Source organism: Miniopterus natalensis, chromosome 2 (assembly GCF_054644295.1).
Source record: "Miniopterus natalensis isolate mMinNat1 chromosome 2, mMinNat1.hap1, whole genome shotgun sequence".
NCBI classification, from domain to species: Eukaryota; Metazoa; Chordata; class Mammalia; order Chiroptera; family Miniopteridae; genus Miniopterus; species Miniopterus natalensis.
Window position 1 is genome coordinate 126,379,969 of NC_142082.1, and position 20,210 is coordinate 126,400,178.

The 20,210-nt window shown below is 42.7% G+C and overlaps 1 protein-coding gene across 2 annotated transcripts in view; it reads right to left on the reverse strand.

The window, feature by feature from the left end:
- Nucleotides 1–12,873: 12,873 nt before the first annotated feature.
- Nucleotides 12,874–20,210, reverse strand: part of LGR5 (leucine rich repeat containing G protein-coupled receptor 5) — a 135,378-nt gene continuing 128,041 nt past the window's right edge. For both annotated transcript variants that reach the window (XM_087814536.1, XM_087814537.1), the window contains 4 exons: nt 19,637–19,762; nt 18,223–18,368; nt 16,582–16,665; nt 12,874–15,616 (listed from right to left, as the gene is read on the reverse strand). In XM_087814536.1, the coding sequence (XP_087670662.1) occupies nt 14,532–15,616; nt 16,582–16,665; nt 18,223–18,368; nt 19,637–19,762 (1,441 nt within the window). In that variant the 3' untranslated portion in view covers nt 12,874–14,531. The remainder of the gene's footprint in view (nt 15,617–16,581; nt 16,666–18,222; nt 18,369–19,636; nt 19,763–20,210) is intronic.

Here is a 20,210-nt window from a genome sequence, read left to right on the forward strand (position 1 = left end):
TTGATTTTTTTTGTATATTCTAAAACCTCCCATTAGTTTCTTTAATAGTTCCATCAGCAGTAACTTTCGACCTTTTTTGAAAAAATAACTTCCATTGGTAGTTGCAACCCCCCTTCAGCCGTGCAAGCTGTACACTGTAACAACTCCAGGGGTAGTTGTACACAGTTAAGCAGACAGAGCCCCTAGCATATGTTAACCAGCTGTTTCTTTTTTGATCACTTGTCATATTGTTATTTAAAATCATGAAGCTATCTTACAGAAATTATATTGCCTTAAAGGGGCCTCTTATGTCACCTTTCCTTCCTGTCATTTTACAAACTCACTTTAACCTACACAGAAAAATAGCAAACACTGCTTAGGAGTGAAGTTTATGTTTCTGTCATCCTTCCATATTCAACAAGTAATAATTACAGTATTAAATAAAACTCGGGGTTAAAGTTGATACAGTTATTGTAGTAGCATGAGTACAATAGTTAACATGCTATATGACTGAAGTCTGTCTTTGAGCAGAGAAATAGAGTGAGAAAAGATCAGTCATTGAGGGCTACAGTCCTTCACACTCCACCATCCCTGCCACGGCAGAGAAAAAGCACAAAAGAGGCATTTTAGACTATGGGATTTATCTTTGATAAAGGAGGATTGTGGTGTATTTTTATGTGTTTTTCTTCATTTTAGAGAACAGCCTAATATTTCTATTTGCTTTTTAACGGAAAGTGGACCTTGTAACATTGTTGTCACTGGATTATCTAAGGCGGTTTGCTTTCAATTAAAGGGCGTATAAACCTACATCATAAAGCAAGCTAGAATCTCCAGGTGCAACATCTAAGAGCTAAAAGCACTAAGCAGACAAGCAAAAGGTGATTAAAGCTGACAACAAATGTAGAGGGACTTTATTGAAGATTGTAGTTCAAATATTTATTTTTCAAGGTTGTTGAAAAGTAGGAACATGTGGCTATAATACAAAGCAGGGCCAATATTGTTGCTTAAAGCTGTCTCATGTTCACAGATAAGTCATAATTTCCTTAAGTATGCTTTCCTGTCTGTGTGTTAACATTAGTGTGAGGGAAGAATGGGGAAATACAATTTTAGTGACCTTTCAGGTTTGAGGATTATGCCCCTCAGTACAAATTAACAATAATTATTCAGTGTGTTTTGGAACAAAAACAATTTAAGAAAAGGCAGGCTTCTAAGGAAAAAAAAATTTTAATCCTCACACGATATTTTTCCATTGCTTTTTAAGAGAGAGTTGAGGGAGGGAGAAGGGGGTGGAAAGAGAGAGAGAAACATCAATCGGTTGCCTCCTGCAAGGGCCCTGACTGGGGTGGGGGATCGAACCTGCAACCTAGGTACGTCCCCTTGACAGGGAATTGAATCTGGGACCCTTTGGTGGGAAAGCTGATGCTCAAACCATTGAGCCACACCAGCCAGAGCAGGAACATTTTTGGTACCGCTGCTTTTTTCCTCATGACTTCACAGTTTTATAGTCTATATTTTTCCAGGCTGTGGTACTTACTAATGTAGATGGTAAAACTGAGTTGAAGAAAGTATTTTCATTTACTTCTTTTTTGGGGACTCTCTTCCATATACCACCAGAAAGTCCCCTCACTTTCTATAGGTTTTCTTCAGTTGTGTGCTTACTATTTCAGGGGGCAGTGAAGAGCCACCTAAGGACATGCCGCCCCACCCTGCCCTCATTCCCATCTACCACTCCCGTCACCTTCCTCAGTAACAATAGCTACGCAGTACTTCTTGTACACTACTTGATTGAGATGCCTGCAATAAATGTGAAACATTTCTCATTTTTTTCCTCCTTGACATCTTTGAAGTAGGTAATGGAAAGCTGTATCTGTCTTTTAGAGATGGTAAAATGAGTATAGGCCTTGTCTCCACTTTTCATTTAGTGGCCTTCACAAGAGGGACCCCAAGCACATTTTCGGAGTCAGGTGTTTTCATTCGAGGATCAGTTTGAGCCCTGCTAGACACTTGACACAAAGGTGAATAAGGAGGTCCCGAAATCTAACAATAGAAGAGTACATGCAAGGGAGCATCTCCAAAGGGGCCCCACATTTGGGTTGGAGGTTGGGAAAGCCTTACTGGATGAAAGTGAATTACTGCCTAAGACACAAAATAGGAAAAACTGAGGCCAGTAATACATTTTCAAAAACTATTTGCCACTTACACCTGAATATTGTAGAGTGGTTTGCATATGTTTAGAAACCTGTACATTAAAAAAAAAGTCCCCCAAAACTTCTTTGGCTAATTCACTTACAACTGACTGACTGTAAGACATGATGACAGGTAAGACATGCAAAAACTCTATAGCAGCTGCATCTGTCCAGAAGAGAGACCTCTTGGGGCATGCTGAGCTTGGAAGTGCACATGAGCATGACTGGGTGGGAGGCATTCATATCAGGCCCCGTTTAAACAGCCTTGATGTAGAGAGTGGTATTAGTAGCAATCTGATGGCTGCTACTAGTTTTCTTCCCACCCCCCCAACTTCTTGAGTAATGCATGAATAAAATGCTACTTTCAACATTTACTAGTACCTACAACTTTTGCAGAGCCCTGTTTCAGTCCCAGTCAAAGCTACCAAGTTATAGTAGTATTGTCTTTAAGAGTCATGGCTATTTTTCTATCTATGTAGAAGCCACCTGGAGATGGCTCAGTCTTGAGTGCTTTAAAACTGATTTTTCCAAATGACACATTTTAGCCCAATACAAGAAATTTTTAAATGTTGAACTCAGTAATGCCAGGAATAAAGTAGTTCAGTTGGGGAGCAAAATAATTTGCAGGAGCTCATAGGAATATGTGCTTCCTGGTTTCATCAAGAAGGAAGATTCAGCCCAGCCCAGGGCTTTCAGTTGAGTGTAGTCCTGTGCACTAAGGTCCCTGGTTGCGTTTCGGGTCAGGGCACTTGCCTGGGTTGCGTGCTCAATCCCCAGTAGGGGGCGTGCAGAGGCAGCCAATCGATGTTTCTCATTGCTGTTGTATCTCTTCCTCAAAAAAATTGAGACATTAAAAAAGTAAAGATTCACAACTTCTGAGGCCAGTTTGATTGGTCTTCAGTGATGAGACTGGTGGGTCTGGATTTTTTCCTTCAATGTAAAAATACAACATTGCATAGAAAATAGTGAATAGGATGTTAAAACTACATGAGTCAGCTGTATCACACACAGCATAGAACAATGAGTGTTTTATTTCTATGCAAGACTAATACATTTTGGAGGCCACCCAAAGCATCAATGAATATGACTTTTCAAGGGCCATATTCTATGAATTAAAGTCTAAATCCAAACATGAAAACTACTTGCACAGCTGTTTGAAAAGAATACAGTGCACTTGCCCTTTCCTTGGTAATTTGAAAGCTTCAAGATGATCTACTCAGTCAAAATCAGAGATGGGTTTACTATGTTGTTTCGTCAATCAAGCAAATTAAATCTTGCAAGTGTTCTTTACCTAGTGATGTAAGCCTTATGAAAGAATGATAGCCAACAGCCTAAGGGGGGAGAACCAATTAGGAAGAGTGATAGAGGACTGGGAGCTGTTTGCGTTGATGGAGATAATCAGGGCATCTGCTGCCAAGACCAAAACAAACACTCAACTTGGCACATTGTACAGTAAAAAACGAGACTGCCTGTGGGTAGTGTTGGCACTTCCTGCTGTCTTGAAATGGAGCTGCAAAGAAATAGTTTCAGGAAATAAAAGGATTGTGAACCAATGTGAGTAATGAAAACATCTAAAAGATCTGGATATTAGATTTAGCTCCACTAACTAGCTTTGTAATCACGACAGGCTATTTCATTGCTCCTTGTCTGTCTCCACATCTACAAAATACGGAAATATGTGCACTGACCTCAGGGGTGTTGAGGGATCATATAAATTATCTTTAAAAATAAGTAATACTTTTAGTTTCAGGTCATTTTCCAAGGTTTTGAGAGCAAAGAGGTGCTACAAAACAATGTTTTGCCTTTTCTGGGCATAATCTCATTACCACCATTCGGAGCCTAACAACCCTCAAGCATGAGTTAGTTGCTAACTAAGAAACAGAATGGAGAACACTGCTATCTAAATTCAGTGGAGCATTCCTGGTGTTACTGTCTACAATAACAGGTAAAACTATCCATTATCAGCCCAGCTGGCTCAGGGGTTGAGTCTTGACCTACGGAACGAGCTGACGGCTCAATTCCCGGTCGGCACGCGTCCAGGTTTCGGGCTCAGTACCCGGTAGGGGGCATGCAGGAGGCAGCCCTTTGATGTTCCTCATCGATGTTTCTATCCCTATCCCTTTCTGTCTGAAATCAATAAAAACATATTAAAAAACAAAACTATCCATTAGCAGATGGCCTTAAAACTTTAAGTCAAAAGGGATCAATGTGAAGGTCTTACTGTAATGAGGCCCAACCTGGCAGAAGCTCTGGTCCCAGCGGTGGAAACGTAAAACGATGTAGAGCAGAGGATACTCGGTAGTACAGGGGTGCCTCGGCTTTCGAATGTGACCCGCTCCGGAAGACCGAGCTCTGAAACGTTCGAAAACCGGGGATCCGCAGCCGACAGCTGGGCCTCAGGATCTTGCCCTCAGTGGAAGCTGTGTGGCATGTTCGACTTCCGAGGCGTGTTTGAAAACCGAAGCATTTCCTTCTGGGTTTACGGCGTTTGTAAACTGAAATGTTTGCCAACAGAGACGTTTGAAGACCGAGGTACCACTGCATTCACTTTGGGTGGCTGATTAATGAGGTACTCATAAAAGCAGTGTGAGCTGGTGGGGGGTGGGGAAGACGAGTTACGGGTCGAAGTATCCAAGAGTAAAATCTGGGGCTTCCAGTGTGTTGCTAGGACTAACAAAAAGGAAAATGGCAGTGGCTTAAACAAGTAAAAATCCAAGTAGGTGGGCTAGGGCTGACGGGTGTGGCACTCCATGGTGATGAGACCTGGGAATAGTCTAGTGGCTCTGTCCTGTGTGACCTCCATTCTCCAGAGTGCTGCCACATAGGGCTCTGCTGTTCAGTCCTGCGTGTGGGTAAAAGGCTGAAGTCCCAGGGGCTGAAATTGAGCCCATGGTCAGCATATCAAGCATCCAAGGGCACGGTTGAGTTGGCCTGGGGGGGCCTTTTTAAAATTCACACTAAGGGACTACCCGGACCCCGAGTTCTGTGGGGAGGGTGGGCCTTGATGTGAGAGAGAGGCATCAATCAACTGCACGTGCCCTGACTGGGGCGGGGAACAAACCGGCAACCCAGGTACCTGCCCTTAACTGGGAATCGAACCTGGGACCCTTAGGTTCTCCAGCCAACCCTCTAACGACTGAGTCACAGTGGCCAGGGCAGGAGTTTTAAAATTTGAGGAGTTAATCAGGTAAGTATCAAACACAGGTGAGCTGCACATCCCTTCAATGAAAATGAAACTTTTTCTCCACTTCCCTTCCTCAGAGTGCTCGTCTGTAAAATGGTGTTAACCAAATACCCACAGTATACTTCCCTGTCAATCGAGGAAGCTTCTTTACTACACTATCCTGGTCTCTCAGCCCACTCAGTGACTTCTCCCAGGGGAGTAGGAATGATAAATCTTCCTGACGAGTTTGGGAAAGGATCTGGCCTGCTTGGGTAACCCCTATTCTCTTTTGTAAAAATTTGGGACTAGGAGCTGTCAATTCTGCTGCTCCATGGAATAACTATAGAGAGCCTGGTCTCCATGTGGGGAGGCTGTGGTCATCTAGAGCTGCCAGTATCTTGGGAAAGAAGGTGGCTAACTCTGGAAAGACCCACTTGCTGGGGTATTTAAGCCACAGTCTGCAATTAGAAAATGTGACAGGTTGATCATGTCTTATTTTTTATTTTACCTTTTATTTCTCACTTCTTTAGAATTCAGGCCAAGAGAAAGGGTGCTGCTTAGTGGAACCCTTCAAATCCACTATGAGGTTTGAGCCTTCAGCAATGTAGTATTTTGAACTTGGCAAATGACTGAAGTTTACAGAGGCTGTGTCCACAGATAAATGAATGTTTTTACGCAGATCGCACTGGTATTAAGCAAGTCTGGGGCATTTGAAAGCTGAGAAAAGACCAGGTCTTTTGGAAAACATGGAATCACAGAGCCTTCTAAAGGTCAAATTTGCAGTCCCCAGTGCTCCCAGTCAGGCGTCTTCAAGGAACTGTGATTTCTGAAGGGGGGGGCACTTTGTGAAGGTGTAAATAAAACTGCCTAGAAGATACCCAGCTGATATCTTCCCCTGAGAGGACAGCCATACTTCTGGTTGTTCACAGCCCTACTGGTTAAGCCTAAAGAATTGAATTAAAAGAAGAAAACATAGTGAAGGATGTGGGGAGAAATCATGTTCCTCCCTCCTGATGTTCCTCCATGTGTGGGGAGCTCTGTCATAGTAAAACTCCTGGGAGCATCCACCCTCTCACTGACTTTTCCTGCAGAGAGGCTAAGCAACATATCGGAATAGAATTTTGGACAGCGGAGGTAGGCGTTTTAGTTGGAGAGGCTTGCTCGTGAGTGACAATAACTTCAACAAAAAGCACTTCACTCTAGCTATAGTGAAAAAGGGAGTCAGTTGAAGGCATACGAGCAACATCATGGACATCTCTAAGAACAAGACAGTATGACCAGGCTACCCCAGGAAATGGAACTTTACAAAAAATCCATCTTTCATGGGGCTGTTTGCCTCCTATTTTTTCTGCTCACTGTATCTTTTGTTTTTCCCTGCAGAGTGGCTATTTCTGCTTCCCAAAACTTAAAAAAAAAAAAAATCTGATAGATGCTTTAACTTTTTAAAAATTGATTTTAGAAAAGGGGGGGAGGAGAGAGAGAGAGAAACACTGATTTGTTGCTCCAGTTATTTATGCATTCATTGGTTGATTCTTGTATGTGCCCTGACTGGGGATCAAACCAGCAACCTTGGCGTATCAGTACGACACTCTAACCAACTGAGCTATCCGGCCAGGGCCTCCCCAAACTTAAATATACACGTAAATTTTGGCTTTTCGTGGTGTCAGTGCTAGCTAAAATTCTGCTTGATTTTTCAGTTCAAGCACCCATCCCATCATCAGCTGGCTTAGACTGTCTTAGTGTCCTAATTCCAAATCCTTTGGCAATAGTGTCTGATTGACCTGGATTAAGCTAAGGAGAATTTAACAGGGGTTGTGGCTGGTGACCAATTGCAAATTTGGGGCATGCCCAGGCTGGACAAGTACCTCTAATCTGTCTCCTTTAGTAAGAAAAATCAAAATTAGTCACATATACAGAACAGGCCAATCAAGAGCTCCCAGACTTGTCTAAAAGATCCTTGCCCATGGTTGCCTGCAGAAGGAGGTGACCCTGGCTGGTTCCTTAAGATGGTCATGGTTTTGACCATGTGACCTTGACTTCCTCCTATCACCACCATCATTAATTGAATCAGAAGGGGTCATGTGGCCAAGAGATAGCCTATCCATTGTCTGGGCAGTGGCCTGAGATGGCCTAGCTCCCCAAAGCTCTGCCCTATAGGGACACTGATCAATCAAATTCTTTCCCTTCTAGAGCTGGAGTGGAAGCTACAGAAAAAGGCAAGGCAATAGTAGTGAGGGTCCTAAAGTGAAACCTTGGAGAGGTGGGGCCCTTTGAGGTGACAGTGGGCTGAAGTAATGAATAATACCAAGTTATAAATAAACAAAGCTATGACTTAGAGAAAAGCTACGGAACAGAGTTGGTCAGTCAGTAGCAACAGAAGTGGTTGAAGCAAAAACAGAGAAAAATCGGATCACTCTTGTGGTGAGAGATCCATAAACTGAAGGGATATCAACAATGCTCTATTCCTAGAGCTAGCCTTCCAATTCTCCAACACCACACTAAGGTCCGGAGGTCAGTTTTACTGTCCCTGTGTTCCCTTGAGACTCTTGTTCTTATTGCCACGAGTATTCTTTCAATTACTCTTCACTCTCTTTCATTACTTATGATCAAGGAAGCCTAACCAACCACAGTTACTGAATATGTTGCTTCAGTATTCTAGTATCTACAGCCTGGGTTTCAAAACGGGAAAGGAAGAAGAAAGACAAAAAGTGAAGTGAAAGACAGGTGTATAAGGATTTGAAACAGCTAAAGAGAAAAATTGACAAGTGGTGTGTCAACTTGGCTATCCATGCTCTTTGGGCTGGTACATTCTGTGACTTTGTGCTGTGACTGTTGGGCTTCCTTGGCCCACTTCTACTCTATAACTTTCTAAATAAACGTTCTCTTATATTTTGAGTTCTTGTCTCTGAATTCTTTCTTTGCCTAACTCAAGAACTGAGGTCCAATTTCACAGGTAACACTATATAACCTTAGAGAGCTGATATTGTCTCATCAGTAGCTACAGGGAAGAATCAGAGGTGGTCAAGAGCTGAAGTCTCTAAGAAGGGGTAAGTAAGTTCAAGGCCCAAGTCTTTATCTTTCACCATCACTGAATGGACTGACTGAATGCCCCTCACTCATGACATAGCTTTGTGCTCTAGGTTTCAGGATGTTGATTTAAGATTTTACTGCCTTTCTCAGCAATTTACTAAATCTCTAAAATTTCTTCTACAATTCTGACACTAATTCCAATGTGTAGATCCTCCCACTACCTCTTCAGATGCCAGTTGCAAGTCCCAGGTTGTTACCTGTGCCTCTGACAAACTGGCTATAGAAGGGATGTTCTAAAGACCCCCTCCTTGGGTTCAATTAATTTACTAGAGTGGCTCACAGAATTCAGAGAAACATTTTACTTAATAGATAGTTGGTTTATTATAAAAGGATATAACTCAGAAACAAAGAGATGAAAGAGATGCATAGGGCAAAGCATGGGGAAAGGGCAGGGAGCTTTCATGCCCTCTTTAGGCATGCCACTCTCCCCACATTTCCACGTGTTCACCAACTGGGAAGCTCTCCAAACCCTGTCCTTTAGCTTTTTATGGAGGCTTCATTACATAGGCACAAATGACTAAATCATTGGCCAGGAGGTTGCGGGTGGGATAGGGTGGATAGGGGAAGGGGTGAGACTGAAAGTTCCAACCTTCTAATCACAGGATTGGTTTTCTTGGCAACCCTTAGGTGACCTAGGGATTTCCCAAAATTCACCTCATTAACACAAGAGACACCTTCATGGCACTCAGCACTTAGGAAATTCAAAGGGTTTTAGGAGCTCTGTGCCATGAATGGGGACCCAAACCAACTATGTGTTTCATGTTATCCATCATAATATACCTTCCAAGAAGATTAACACAATAATTCATTTAAAACATTGAGAATTGAGAAGTCAGCCATTATATGATCTGGCTTCTCACTCACTATAATGGACTTCCTTTGGTATCCAAGACATCTGATGGATGAATCTTGCTTAGATGAAGCTCGGCTCTGCCTTCTTGACTCATTCACTAGCTGGTTCTTGTTCACCGAGAGAGTAATTCAGCTTACTCCATGGCTGCCTCTCAGGTTCTATTAAATAAAACCCAAGTTTTAATCCTAGCTCCTCATCTTTGACCTTAGGGGTCACTTGCTACTTTGACTCTCAATTTCTTCATCTGCAAAATGGCAAATCCTGCTTTGCTCATGTCATAGGGTTGGTGAGAAAGGGGAAAAAGACAGTAGCCATTTATTAAGTATTTACTACGTTCCAGGTGCTGTGCCAAGAACTTTACACACACTGAGTTATTAATACTCCCAACCCTATGAGAATGGTGGTATTTTTACTGAGAAAGTTGAGACTGGGTAGATAGTAGGTAGTAAGGTGGTAATAAAACTAGGATTTGAATGCAGGTCTGTCTGGCAGCAAACCCTTGGGCTTAACCATTTCACTATTTGGCCTGCTATGAGCTGGTACTTAAGAAAGCACCGAGTCAATTTCAATGATTCAAATATTTCAAATGTTTTCCTTTAGACTTTTTTTCTTCAGGCGAAATGCTTCGTTTTTTTTCTCAATTATTTTTTGGTGAGTTATTTCCCTACCCCATATCATTCGATTCACTGTCCTCATGGAGTGGCATGTTTTCAATGTCCCACTTAAAATGTAGTAACCAGAATAGGAAGTCATGTCCTCATGTGACTAGAGTTGGAAAACCCACATTCCACAATGCTTCCCGGCTCATCACATCTATTTTCCACCAGTTTTTGAATCCAAACAAGCTAAAGCGTTGTTATCATCTTACCCAACTGGCTTCAAGGGTCAGACACACTAGAGCTTGTGTTTGGGATGAATGAGTCACTGTAGAATCTAAGGTCAACATCTTCAGAAATGTTCACAAAAAGACACTGAAACAGGGGTGCCGTTGCAGAGCCCCTGACCGCTTCACTTACAAGGAAACACAACCATAACCTAACTACGTTAGGGCCTCTGTAGCCTCAGAGAGAAAATTGTTGGTGTTTAGTGGCTTGAAGGGACACAGTCTCTTTTCTTGACAGAGTTGACTGTAAAGTAAAACTTTCGAATTCTGAAGAACGTGAATGGAGCTAGAACGATCACAGTGAGCCCAGGCGAAGCTAGTAGGCCCCCGAGCTACATGTAATGATAAGATTAACAACAAAAAAAAGCAATACATTGTTATTTTTTCAGATGTTACAGCTTTTCTGGTTCTAAATGAACAAGGTGTTGCTAATTTTATTACCTTTCACTGCCATGTTTTTCTATTTTTGGCCAAAACAAAATGAAAAGATGTTTTCTACTTTGTATAAGAATGGTTTTCTCCAGTAACACTTGTAAGAAAAAGAATACATGTAATAACAGCCACTTAATGTATTTTTATATTAAAATGTCACTCAAAGAAGTTTGTTGTAGGTAACATATGAATAGTGGGACTAATAATGATGGGTTTTATTGATGGAACTGGTCGCATGATAAAGCAAAGGTAGCTCCGTTTTGAACGAGATCTTAGTTTATTTAGTAGGTGCCTTTCCTGAGAGAACTTTCTTGACCTCTGTGTCTAAAGTTACGAGCCTTCACTGTCATGCTCTTCCCTTTCATTTCCTTCATGTTTCTTTCAGATATTTCCTTGTTTATATTTGCGTATTGTGTAGCTCTCACCCACTGGAATGGACATTCCAGGCCTTGTCTTGTTATTCCACGTTCATAGAACACTGCACATGGTAGGCACGCAATTTGTGTTGACTGAATTAATCAATTCACTATTCCTCACCTGGGGATGTTTTTTTCACTGATTTTTTTTTTTAGAGGGAGAGGGAGAGAGGGAGAGGGAGAAACATGGATGGGAGAGAGACACATGGATTGGTTGCCTCCCACACGTGCCCCGACCGACGGACCGGGCCTTGGATTGAGCCTGTGACCCTCGTGGGGGGAGGGCTGAGGCTTTAACCACTGAGCAACACCAACCGGGGCAATGAATCCATTTTTGAAAGCATAAAAAATTATTAACCACTTACTCTAGGCTAGTCCACTAGTTTATGTTCTTTAGATTTTTTGTTTTTGCTGTTCTTTAGTCTGTCAATATTTATATCTTTTCTCCTTCTCACTGTAGATTTATTTATTTGTGAGTGTAATTTCAGTCATTCTGATTTACTGTATTATAGTGGAGAACATTTAGTAGACAGTTAACAGAGCAGTGTTTGGTGTGAGGTGTATTATAACTAATTTTGCTAATAAAGTAACAGAGGTTGGGGATTTTAAAGAAAGAAGTTTGAGTAGATTTGTTTTTTTTCCCTTTGAAAAATTAATTCACTGATTTTTTTTCTTGAGTGGGAACAAAAGGGGTGGGCTTCTGGAACATGTTCCTAATTTTGGGCACCCAAAAGCAAGTATGTTGAGAGGAAAAACTGAACTCCATTGTTCTGGAGGCAACTTTTGTATTTGCTGCCTAAGAGGAGTTAGATTAGGAGGAGTGAGACTGTGTTATAGTCCCTGTTTCAGCTGGAGACAGACCAAGTGTGGACTGTACAGGACTCCATTGGAAGCCTGTTAACTAGGGTAGGTTGAAGCATGTGGTTATATCTGATGGATGGGTGGGAAACTCAGCACTAGGTGCGCCGAGGGTCCTTAGTAAATATGGGTTGATCTTAATAATAAGGCTGGGCCTCCAACCAGTACTTGATGATTTCATTTTATAACCTGTAATGGCAGATCAGGAATCACCACTGAAGCTGGGAGGGTCTGGCCCAAGGTGTGTAGAAAAATCACTTCATATCGTATGTTTGGAAGATACTGAAGGGGAACAGTGTGTTTCTTTGTGCCCTGGGAGTCACATGTCCTTATGTTTTGACCTTGACATGGTCATGTAATATTTTTTAAAAAAAATTTTTAATTGAATTTATTGGGGTGACACTGGTTAATAAAATTATGTAGGTTTCAAGTGTACAATTCTATAATACATCATTTGTAGAAATATATATATATTTAATTTGCAAGTACATTTATTAAAGTTGGGGACAGTAAAACAAAGGGCTTAGGGTAGAAGCAGCAATAGGAGAACGCCTAGGTGAGGCTGGAAAGTGAGCCCAGGCAGGCTGCTGTTAGCTCACCAAAAGGTCAGAGGAAAAAGCAACATGTTTTCTTTAAAGAAAAAATTTATAGAAAAGTCATGTTCATATTAAATAATTTTAAGATTCATTTGTTATTTATGCATTTCTATTTTTTTTCTTTTTACATGGCACAAGAAATAGGTTCTGGCTATGAAATCCAATTTTCACGGAGGACAATCAACCTCACTGAGTCGTTTGTCACGACAAAATGGCTTATCAGCCACAGTTAAAACCGTCCAGGGTTTGGTAAAGGTATTTTGTTTTGTTCTTGTGAAAGATTTACTTCTTAAGGAAGTCCAAAATATCTAACATATTGAAGTGTAAATACTTAGCAAATGTATTTACACATCAAAAATAAAAAACACTTAGGAGACCATATATTTGCCTATAGGCTCAATAAAAGATTTAAAAATATTTTGTTTTATAGTCACATATTTTATTACAAGTTTCTTAATTTTATACCCAATAGAAAAGTAAGTTTGGAATCTATTTACAAGTACTATACATTTACATATATTATATACAGTTACTGAATTTAAAGAAAATCGGCAGAGAAACCCAATATATATGGAAGAATATGCCACTGTACATGGTTTATTATCATGGTTCTTTGTATTACTGAATCTTTACTGTAGTAATAAATACAGTTCTATTATTTACACATCTTATAAAACATCTTATAAATGTATTTTTTTTTTCAATTCCAAGTTAAAACATCTGATCAAAATAAACATGCTTATATAAAAATAAATCAACCTAACAGTCTTTTGGTTTGGATGTATTGAAGCTAATGTATTATAATAAAGTTACGAATTAATCCTTTGACCTTTAGTATTTAATAATTTTGCCTCTTAAAATACCTAACACATTTTAAATATGGAATAACCAGAGAAGTCATGTTCCGGACATCAAATGGGTTGATCCAAAGACAACACAGCTAAAACCACGCTAAATAAACAGGATAATATGTTACCAAGTCTCTGTTGAGTCCAAAGTGATTTCAGACATCATTCCTAGAGCTACTAGAGATACAAGTGTGGGAAGTTAAGTCGGTGGATTTAATTTATGTCATGCCTGCATTTGACCATTTACCTTAAGATGTACCTCAGTCTGAATCAATTGATAAAACCTCCTGTGAAAGATGTGCACTCATCCAGGAGAAAGAAAAAAAAAAATTCCCAGGTTGCTTCCCATCTTTACTAGGTACGTCCATTGCCGGCAACGGACTTTTCTTCTGAGTCTTGGGCACCAAGGAGTTAAAAATGAATGCGACAAGGCAAACCTCACCTGCAGAGGGACTGCCTTTGTGGCAATTTAAGGACTTAAGTTCATTTTCCTTTCCAAATATTTGTAAGCAGTTTTATTCCACCGAGGATGGAACCACCTAGAGCTGATAAATAAAATCCGGCGTTTCAAAAAAATGACATGAATGTGAGTTAATAAAGCCTTATAGTAGCCATTCATGGTGTGTGTGTGAGTGTGTGTGTGTGTGTGTCTGTGTGTGAGAGAGAGAGAGAGAGACATGGAAGGATCCTTTCTGAGGAAAGGCAGAGTAGCACTAAAACATCTCCATGTGGTCGCTGGTCATTAAAGTGAAATCCTATTGGCTACAACCTTTACCTGTTGGAACAAGTAAACCACCGAAGTAAGGGCCATTTAAAACCCTTATTTTCCTAATATCTCCAACCACCTTTTAGCTTGTAAGGCGTTTGGGGGGTTTAAAACCCCTTTTTGTGAGTAAGGGTCCCCCTCTTTAGACTGGTGCGTTGAAAAATAATTCCGTTGGAATCATGGAGAATCTTTTTTGAACATTTCAATCTGCCTTTTTTTTTTTTTTTTTAAGATGGGCTTACCGAAGTAGCACGACTGATCTAGCTCGTTGCTGAACAGGTGACACAGAGCAGCATCTAGACTTACTTTTCACTCTCCAGTCTCAATAGGTTTTCAGCTTTTTCACAGAGAGATTTAAAAAAAAAAAAAATCAAGTTTCCACTCAGCTCTTTCCAGCCGCTGCTCAGATAATACTCAACCTCACATTTTGGGGTTCCCCATTTTGGAAACCGCTCTCCCTCTTAGAGACACGGCACAAACGCCACGGACGAGAGATGACAGCCCTCGGCGGCCGCGCGCGCTGCGGGGGCCCCGCCCGCGGGCGGGCCGTGCGCTCTGCGGGCGCCCGCGGCGGGCACCAGGGCCTGCGTGGAGTCGCAGGAGCGCTTCTCCGCGTCGTCCGAGCTCACCGACAGCAGGCTCGGGCGCCTCGGCCGGGCCCAGCGCGGCGCAGGCTTCCCCAGCCCCCCCAGGTCCTCCTTGAAGTGGGGGTTGAAGAGAATGTACAGGAGGGGGTTGAGACAGGCGGGCAGCGGGCCGGCCACCAGGAGGATGAACTTGGTGACCTCGGGGCTGACGAAGGTGAGGTTCAGCAGGGAGGCGAAGGCCAGGAAGGCCACGGGGCAGTAGAGCGCGCAGTCGGTGAAGAGCAGCAGGGCCACGTGGCGCACCATGGCGCAGTCCCAGGCGGCCTCGGCGCCCGGCCTGTCCGCGCCGCAGTAGAGCTGCGTGTAGGCGACGGTCATGGCGAGGAAGCACAGCGCGTTGAGCAGCACCAGGGCCACCGCGTAGCCGGCGGCGCCCGGCTCCCCGGCGGGCAGCGGCAGGCAGAGCGGCGAGGCGCTGTACTCGCGGCCGCCCAGCAGCGGCACCGCGGCCACGGCGAGCGCGAGCGCGCCGCCCAGCGCCAGGGCGGCCCTCAGCCCCGCCGGGGCCGCTCTCGCGTGCGGCTTCCCCCGGCGCTTCCCCGAGCAGCCGCGCTCCAGGGCCGCCAGAGTCAGCAGGAAAACGGACGACTCCGAGGCAAAAATGGACAGGAAGCCCACGACCTGGCAGCCCGGCCCCTGCTCCCACCACGCGCCGTGCCGCGCGAAGCGGCCGAAGGTGAGCGCGTCCACGCCCGCCAGCGCCGCGCTCGCCGCCCCGGTCAGCAGGTTCGCCGCCGCCAGGAGCCCGATCAGCAGCTTGATGGGGGACACGCCCAGCGGGGCTCGGAACACGGCGCAGGCCACCAGGGCGTTACAGGTGAGGGCCAGGACGGCGATGGTCCACACGCCAATTCTGATCAGCCAGCTCCCCAGCAGGTATTCGCAGAGTTTGAAGGGGCCTAGAGGTCCAAGCAAGAAAAAAGACCGGGTATCAAATGACGGCTTAGGCTTTTGCCAAGTTACCTCTTTGTTTCTCTTACGGGGACACCGAGAGAGAGTGGCCCGTAATAGCCACAGCAACACTGTTTCCCTGTGGCGCGCTCCATGCGCTGTCTGCAGCCGCGGTCACGGCCGCCTCTGCGCCCTGCTGCGGTCGGCACACCAGGCGCTCGCGCCTCCAAGCTCTCCACAGAGACATGCGGCGGGGCGACTCAGACCACGTCGTTAGGGCCCCTGAACACAGCGGCGCTGGGCCCAGGCAAACAGCCAGGTCTCCTGGGCTTTTCATTATGGTTTTGTTTTTTTTTAAATTTTTTTATTCTGTAAGCAGAGAAGGAGAATCCTACGGAAATACCTCCTAACAATAACATTAGAAGAGGAAGTATGGGTAGTCTGAAGGCATGTTTCTTGAAAATCGTGTTTTAGGTTTAGAATGGCATTTTATGTTTGAGAGCAAGGGACATTCTAATTGTTGAAAAGAAAACGTTAACCTCCCCAGCTGTCTTTGTTTTCCAACTGGCCCACCCTGTTTCTGGGAATGGGACAATTTATGAAGTCCACGTATACAGATACTTTTTACTTATATATATAAACTGTTATTTGTTTTAACCAAATAGCTATTTAGGGAAGACTTAAAAGAAATCACTTTCAAAAAATCAGTGATTACAGGAAGCAAGACTGTTGCATACTAGTTCAGGCTAAATTGCTAATATCGTTTGTAAAAGTTACATATGCTTCTAGCTACAGTTTCCATTAACCTGAATCAAAAGTCTGCCCCCAAAATCTTATTTGTGAATGGAGACCAACTCCAATCCCATGGGGGGGGGATATGGAGGAGCCACAAAGGTGGCCCAGATTTTGCTTTGAAGTGTAGCTGAGCCAATGGTGGGAATTGCCGCCGAGGCAGTTCTGGTGTCTTTCTCACCTGGGGAAGGCGAGCATTGCACCGAATGAAGGGCTTTCAGGTCTTCCTCAAAGTCAAGCAGGAAATCTTCAAGATCACGCTCATCTGTAGGAATGAGAAGTCCTGGAATGATTAGTTCTGTCTCTCTTTTCAGGGGACCAAATACCAGGGAGGAGGTTCCTGGATTACCCTTGAGCATGAAGTGTCACGAAGGAAATGGAAGGTCGGACATCCTGCCCTTTTCTGGGCTCTGGCTTTCTTGCAAACTACTATAAAGTTGCCTTTGGATGTTCTACTCAAGCCACGATATGATATAGTATTCCAGGAAAACTAAGAGGAAAGGAAAATAACCTTGGACTCCTGGTCATAACATTCAAGCTCTCTCATTCTGTTCCTGTTCCCTGGAGCTCATGATGGCCCCAAATTGCAATGACCTAAATTAGAGAGAGGCTGTGGGCCTCTCCAGTGGAAGAACCATTTTAGCCAATTTTCTAACACTTACATAGATAGCTCCAGTGCAAATGTTCGGGGCTGTGTTCTCTGATAGTGCTTGGGTTAGTAAAGAGAAGTTTTGTGATCTAACACACTTTCCCATAGATGCTGATTTAATTGATCTGCTGCGGGGCTTAGGCATGAGTATTCTTTTAAAGCTACCATGTGATTCTAGGCCCAGGGTTGAGAATCACTGTCCTTGAAAATAAACTCCATGAAGAACCTTGTGTCTCTAGTTCACTGTGTACCTCTAGGCCCAGAACAGTGCCTGGCACAGAGTAGGCACTCTAATTGTTCTACCTTAGGTTTTAAGAGCATAAACTAAAGCAAGAACAAGTGCAAGGCACATGCTGTGGCCTAAAACAAAAAAGCAGAGGGTCAAAATGTCAGCTCCTCAAACTGATGTGTGTGCAGGAAGAAATGTGAACGTTATGTGCAGACAGACTGAATCATACTTGCTTGGGAATCAACAAATCATTCAGGTCCAAAGGAAGAAAAGCCAGTCTGTTTAGACTCTGTGCAAACATGCAAAGTTGGCTGGGGAAGGAAAATCGGGGCTGCCCAGAGTGCCTCCTCATTACCACAGGTGTGGTTTGAGGTGCATTGTTGTCTACATAAGTAAGGTCTCACTTTAAGGAAAGCCAAGTGCTTCACAGACATTATCTCATTTCACCTTCCTGACAGATACCCCTGTGAGCGTAGGAGGGGAGAATGTTTTGGAATTAGTTAGATAAGAGGTTGGATTCTTAAGCCCTTTTGCTGAAATATGGAAGCATCTAAACTGCCTATATTCTCCACATAAGAATGGAAACGGATTCTATTTTCTGGAGAAAAGAACCCAGAAGCATGTTTGAGAAAAGTAACCCCAGAGATGAGGCCCTTTTCAAAGTTTATCGATATCAATATTAATAATTACTCCATATTTATACAATATATGCTAAGGAAGATCTAATAAACATACGAATTAACAATGCACTTACAGAGAAGATGAAGTTTTAGAATGAATGCCTAAGGAGATTTCTCTTTCTCTGGGAGTTTTTAGAAAGTGGGACAGACTCCCAACTTGTTGGGGTGGTTACATAGGGAAGTGTCTGGAGTTCAGATGACCTGTCTGATGAGTTTTCAAGACCCTTCCAGACACAATTTCATCACCGGGACGGCTGGTCTTACCTTGAACTTGAAACAATCCAGCGTCTTTCTTAGGAAGATCGTCTGTACTGCTGTTGTCACCTTTATTCCATTGATTGGAAATTTTATAGACGTTCTCGCACACTCCAAATGCACAGCACTGGTAAGCGTAAGGCATTTCTATAACCCTTTAAAGGAATAAGTCCAAAGAAAAAGTAAACTGTTAAATACGTCTTCATCTGCTTTCACTCAATAACTCTGGTCTTGGGTTTCGGCCTTAATAAATAATCTAAAATATTAACTATGTGCACAAAGATGTTTATCACAGTGATATTTATAATAATAATGGCGTTATTAAAAATTAGTGCTATGAAATGCTACTAATTGCTAATTATTGCTATGAAATGCTACAAATGCTACTAATTATTTTCTCTACTTTTGTGTTTGAAAACTTTCATACTAAAAAGACCAAAAAATGACTGCTAGGAAAATTGTTAGCACCACTAAAAGGTGCTTATGATATGACAAAATGTTAAGTGAGGAAAACATAAAAATTAGCATCTGTTCTATGATTCTAACAATTAAAAATGCATTGGAAACAAAGTCTGGAAGGAAATAACATAAAAAGTTGGTTAGGGGGTATTTTCAGATTTTTTTCCCTCTTCTAATTTCCAAACTCTCTTTTGGTGTTATGGTTTTAAAAGTATATAAAAAGTGCCCTAGCAGGTTTGGCTCAGGGGTTAGAGCATCGACCTGTGGACTGAAGGGCCCTGGGTTCAGTTCCTCCCAGGGGCACATGCCTCAGTTGCTGGCTCGATCCCTAGTTGGGGGCACATGCGGGAGGCAACCAATCCATGTGTTTCTCTCACGTCGATGTTTCTCTCTCTCCCCCTCCCAACTCTCTGAAAAAGTAATGGAAAAAATATCCTCGGGTAAGGATTAAAAAGAATAATAATAAAAAAATAAAAGTATGTAAAAAGTACTTTGATTAAAAAAGTACACACATCTATATAATCTTTCAAGGGACTTCCTTTTTGATAATAAGCGTAACGGGTTTTAAAGAGCATTACTTCCTCAAGCAAATATTAATTTTGTATGTTTTATTAGAATACATACACAAGCCAGATGAAATAAAAATATAAACAGAGTACAATAATGTTAGAATGTTATTTAATTACATGTCCTAGTTTAGATCCCATGGATCAATGGTTTTCAAACTCCTTCCATGAACTCAGTGATTCCGGGAGGCATCTTTGAGAAAAGGAAATGTGGTCAGGAAGACCCTTTCTCCCACCTCGGGACTTGTCCTAACAGTGCCCCAGGGGCAGGGGACTTGAGGGCATGAAATACAATTTGAAAGAGTCCCATGACCTCATAAATTTTGAAAACCACTATAACATGTCTGTTATTTCACATGACCACAAATGTATCTTATTAGTTTTAATGACAAACTCACTTGAGTTCTGGAAAGTTTTCAGATGATATCAAGCTCTGTAAGGCATGATTTCCTGTTAATTTTAAGTGAGTTAAACCATGTAACCCAGTTACAGGAAAAGACGACAGGCGGTTGGACGATAGGTCCCTGCAAAACATCAAACAACAATTGGCTTTTAGTCCGTGTTAGCATAAAATGTTTATGTTAAAAAAGCAACTTAAAGATTTTTATGCTGTTCCATAAAAACTTCTAGGCAGAGTCCTCGCTTGTAACAGTAAAAGTAACCATTTTGGTTTTAGCTCCTGCTACCTTTTCTTTTTACAATCAGAATTGCAGGGGGGAAATGTTGTTATCGCATCCAAATTGGAATTTCTATATTCAAGCTTACTTTTGCTAGAGGAGGGATATCAAGAATGAAGTGGCAGGTGCTGCATCTAATTTGAAAAGCGATGCTGCCTGGATAAGTTAAGGGTGAGGGGGAAAATGTTGGGGGCTGATTCCCCTCCTTTCCCCCTTAACTTCTGTCTGACCGATCCCTTCTTTTTCTGTTAGACAAGGGAGGTAGAGGAAAGAGCAAGAGGCGGAAAGGGAGGGA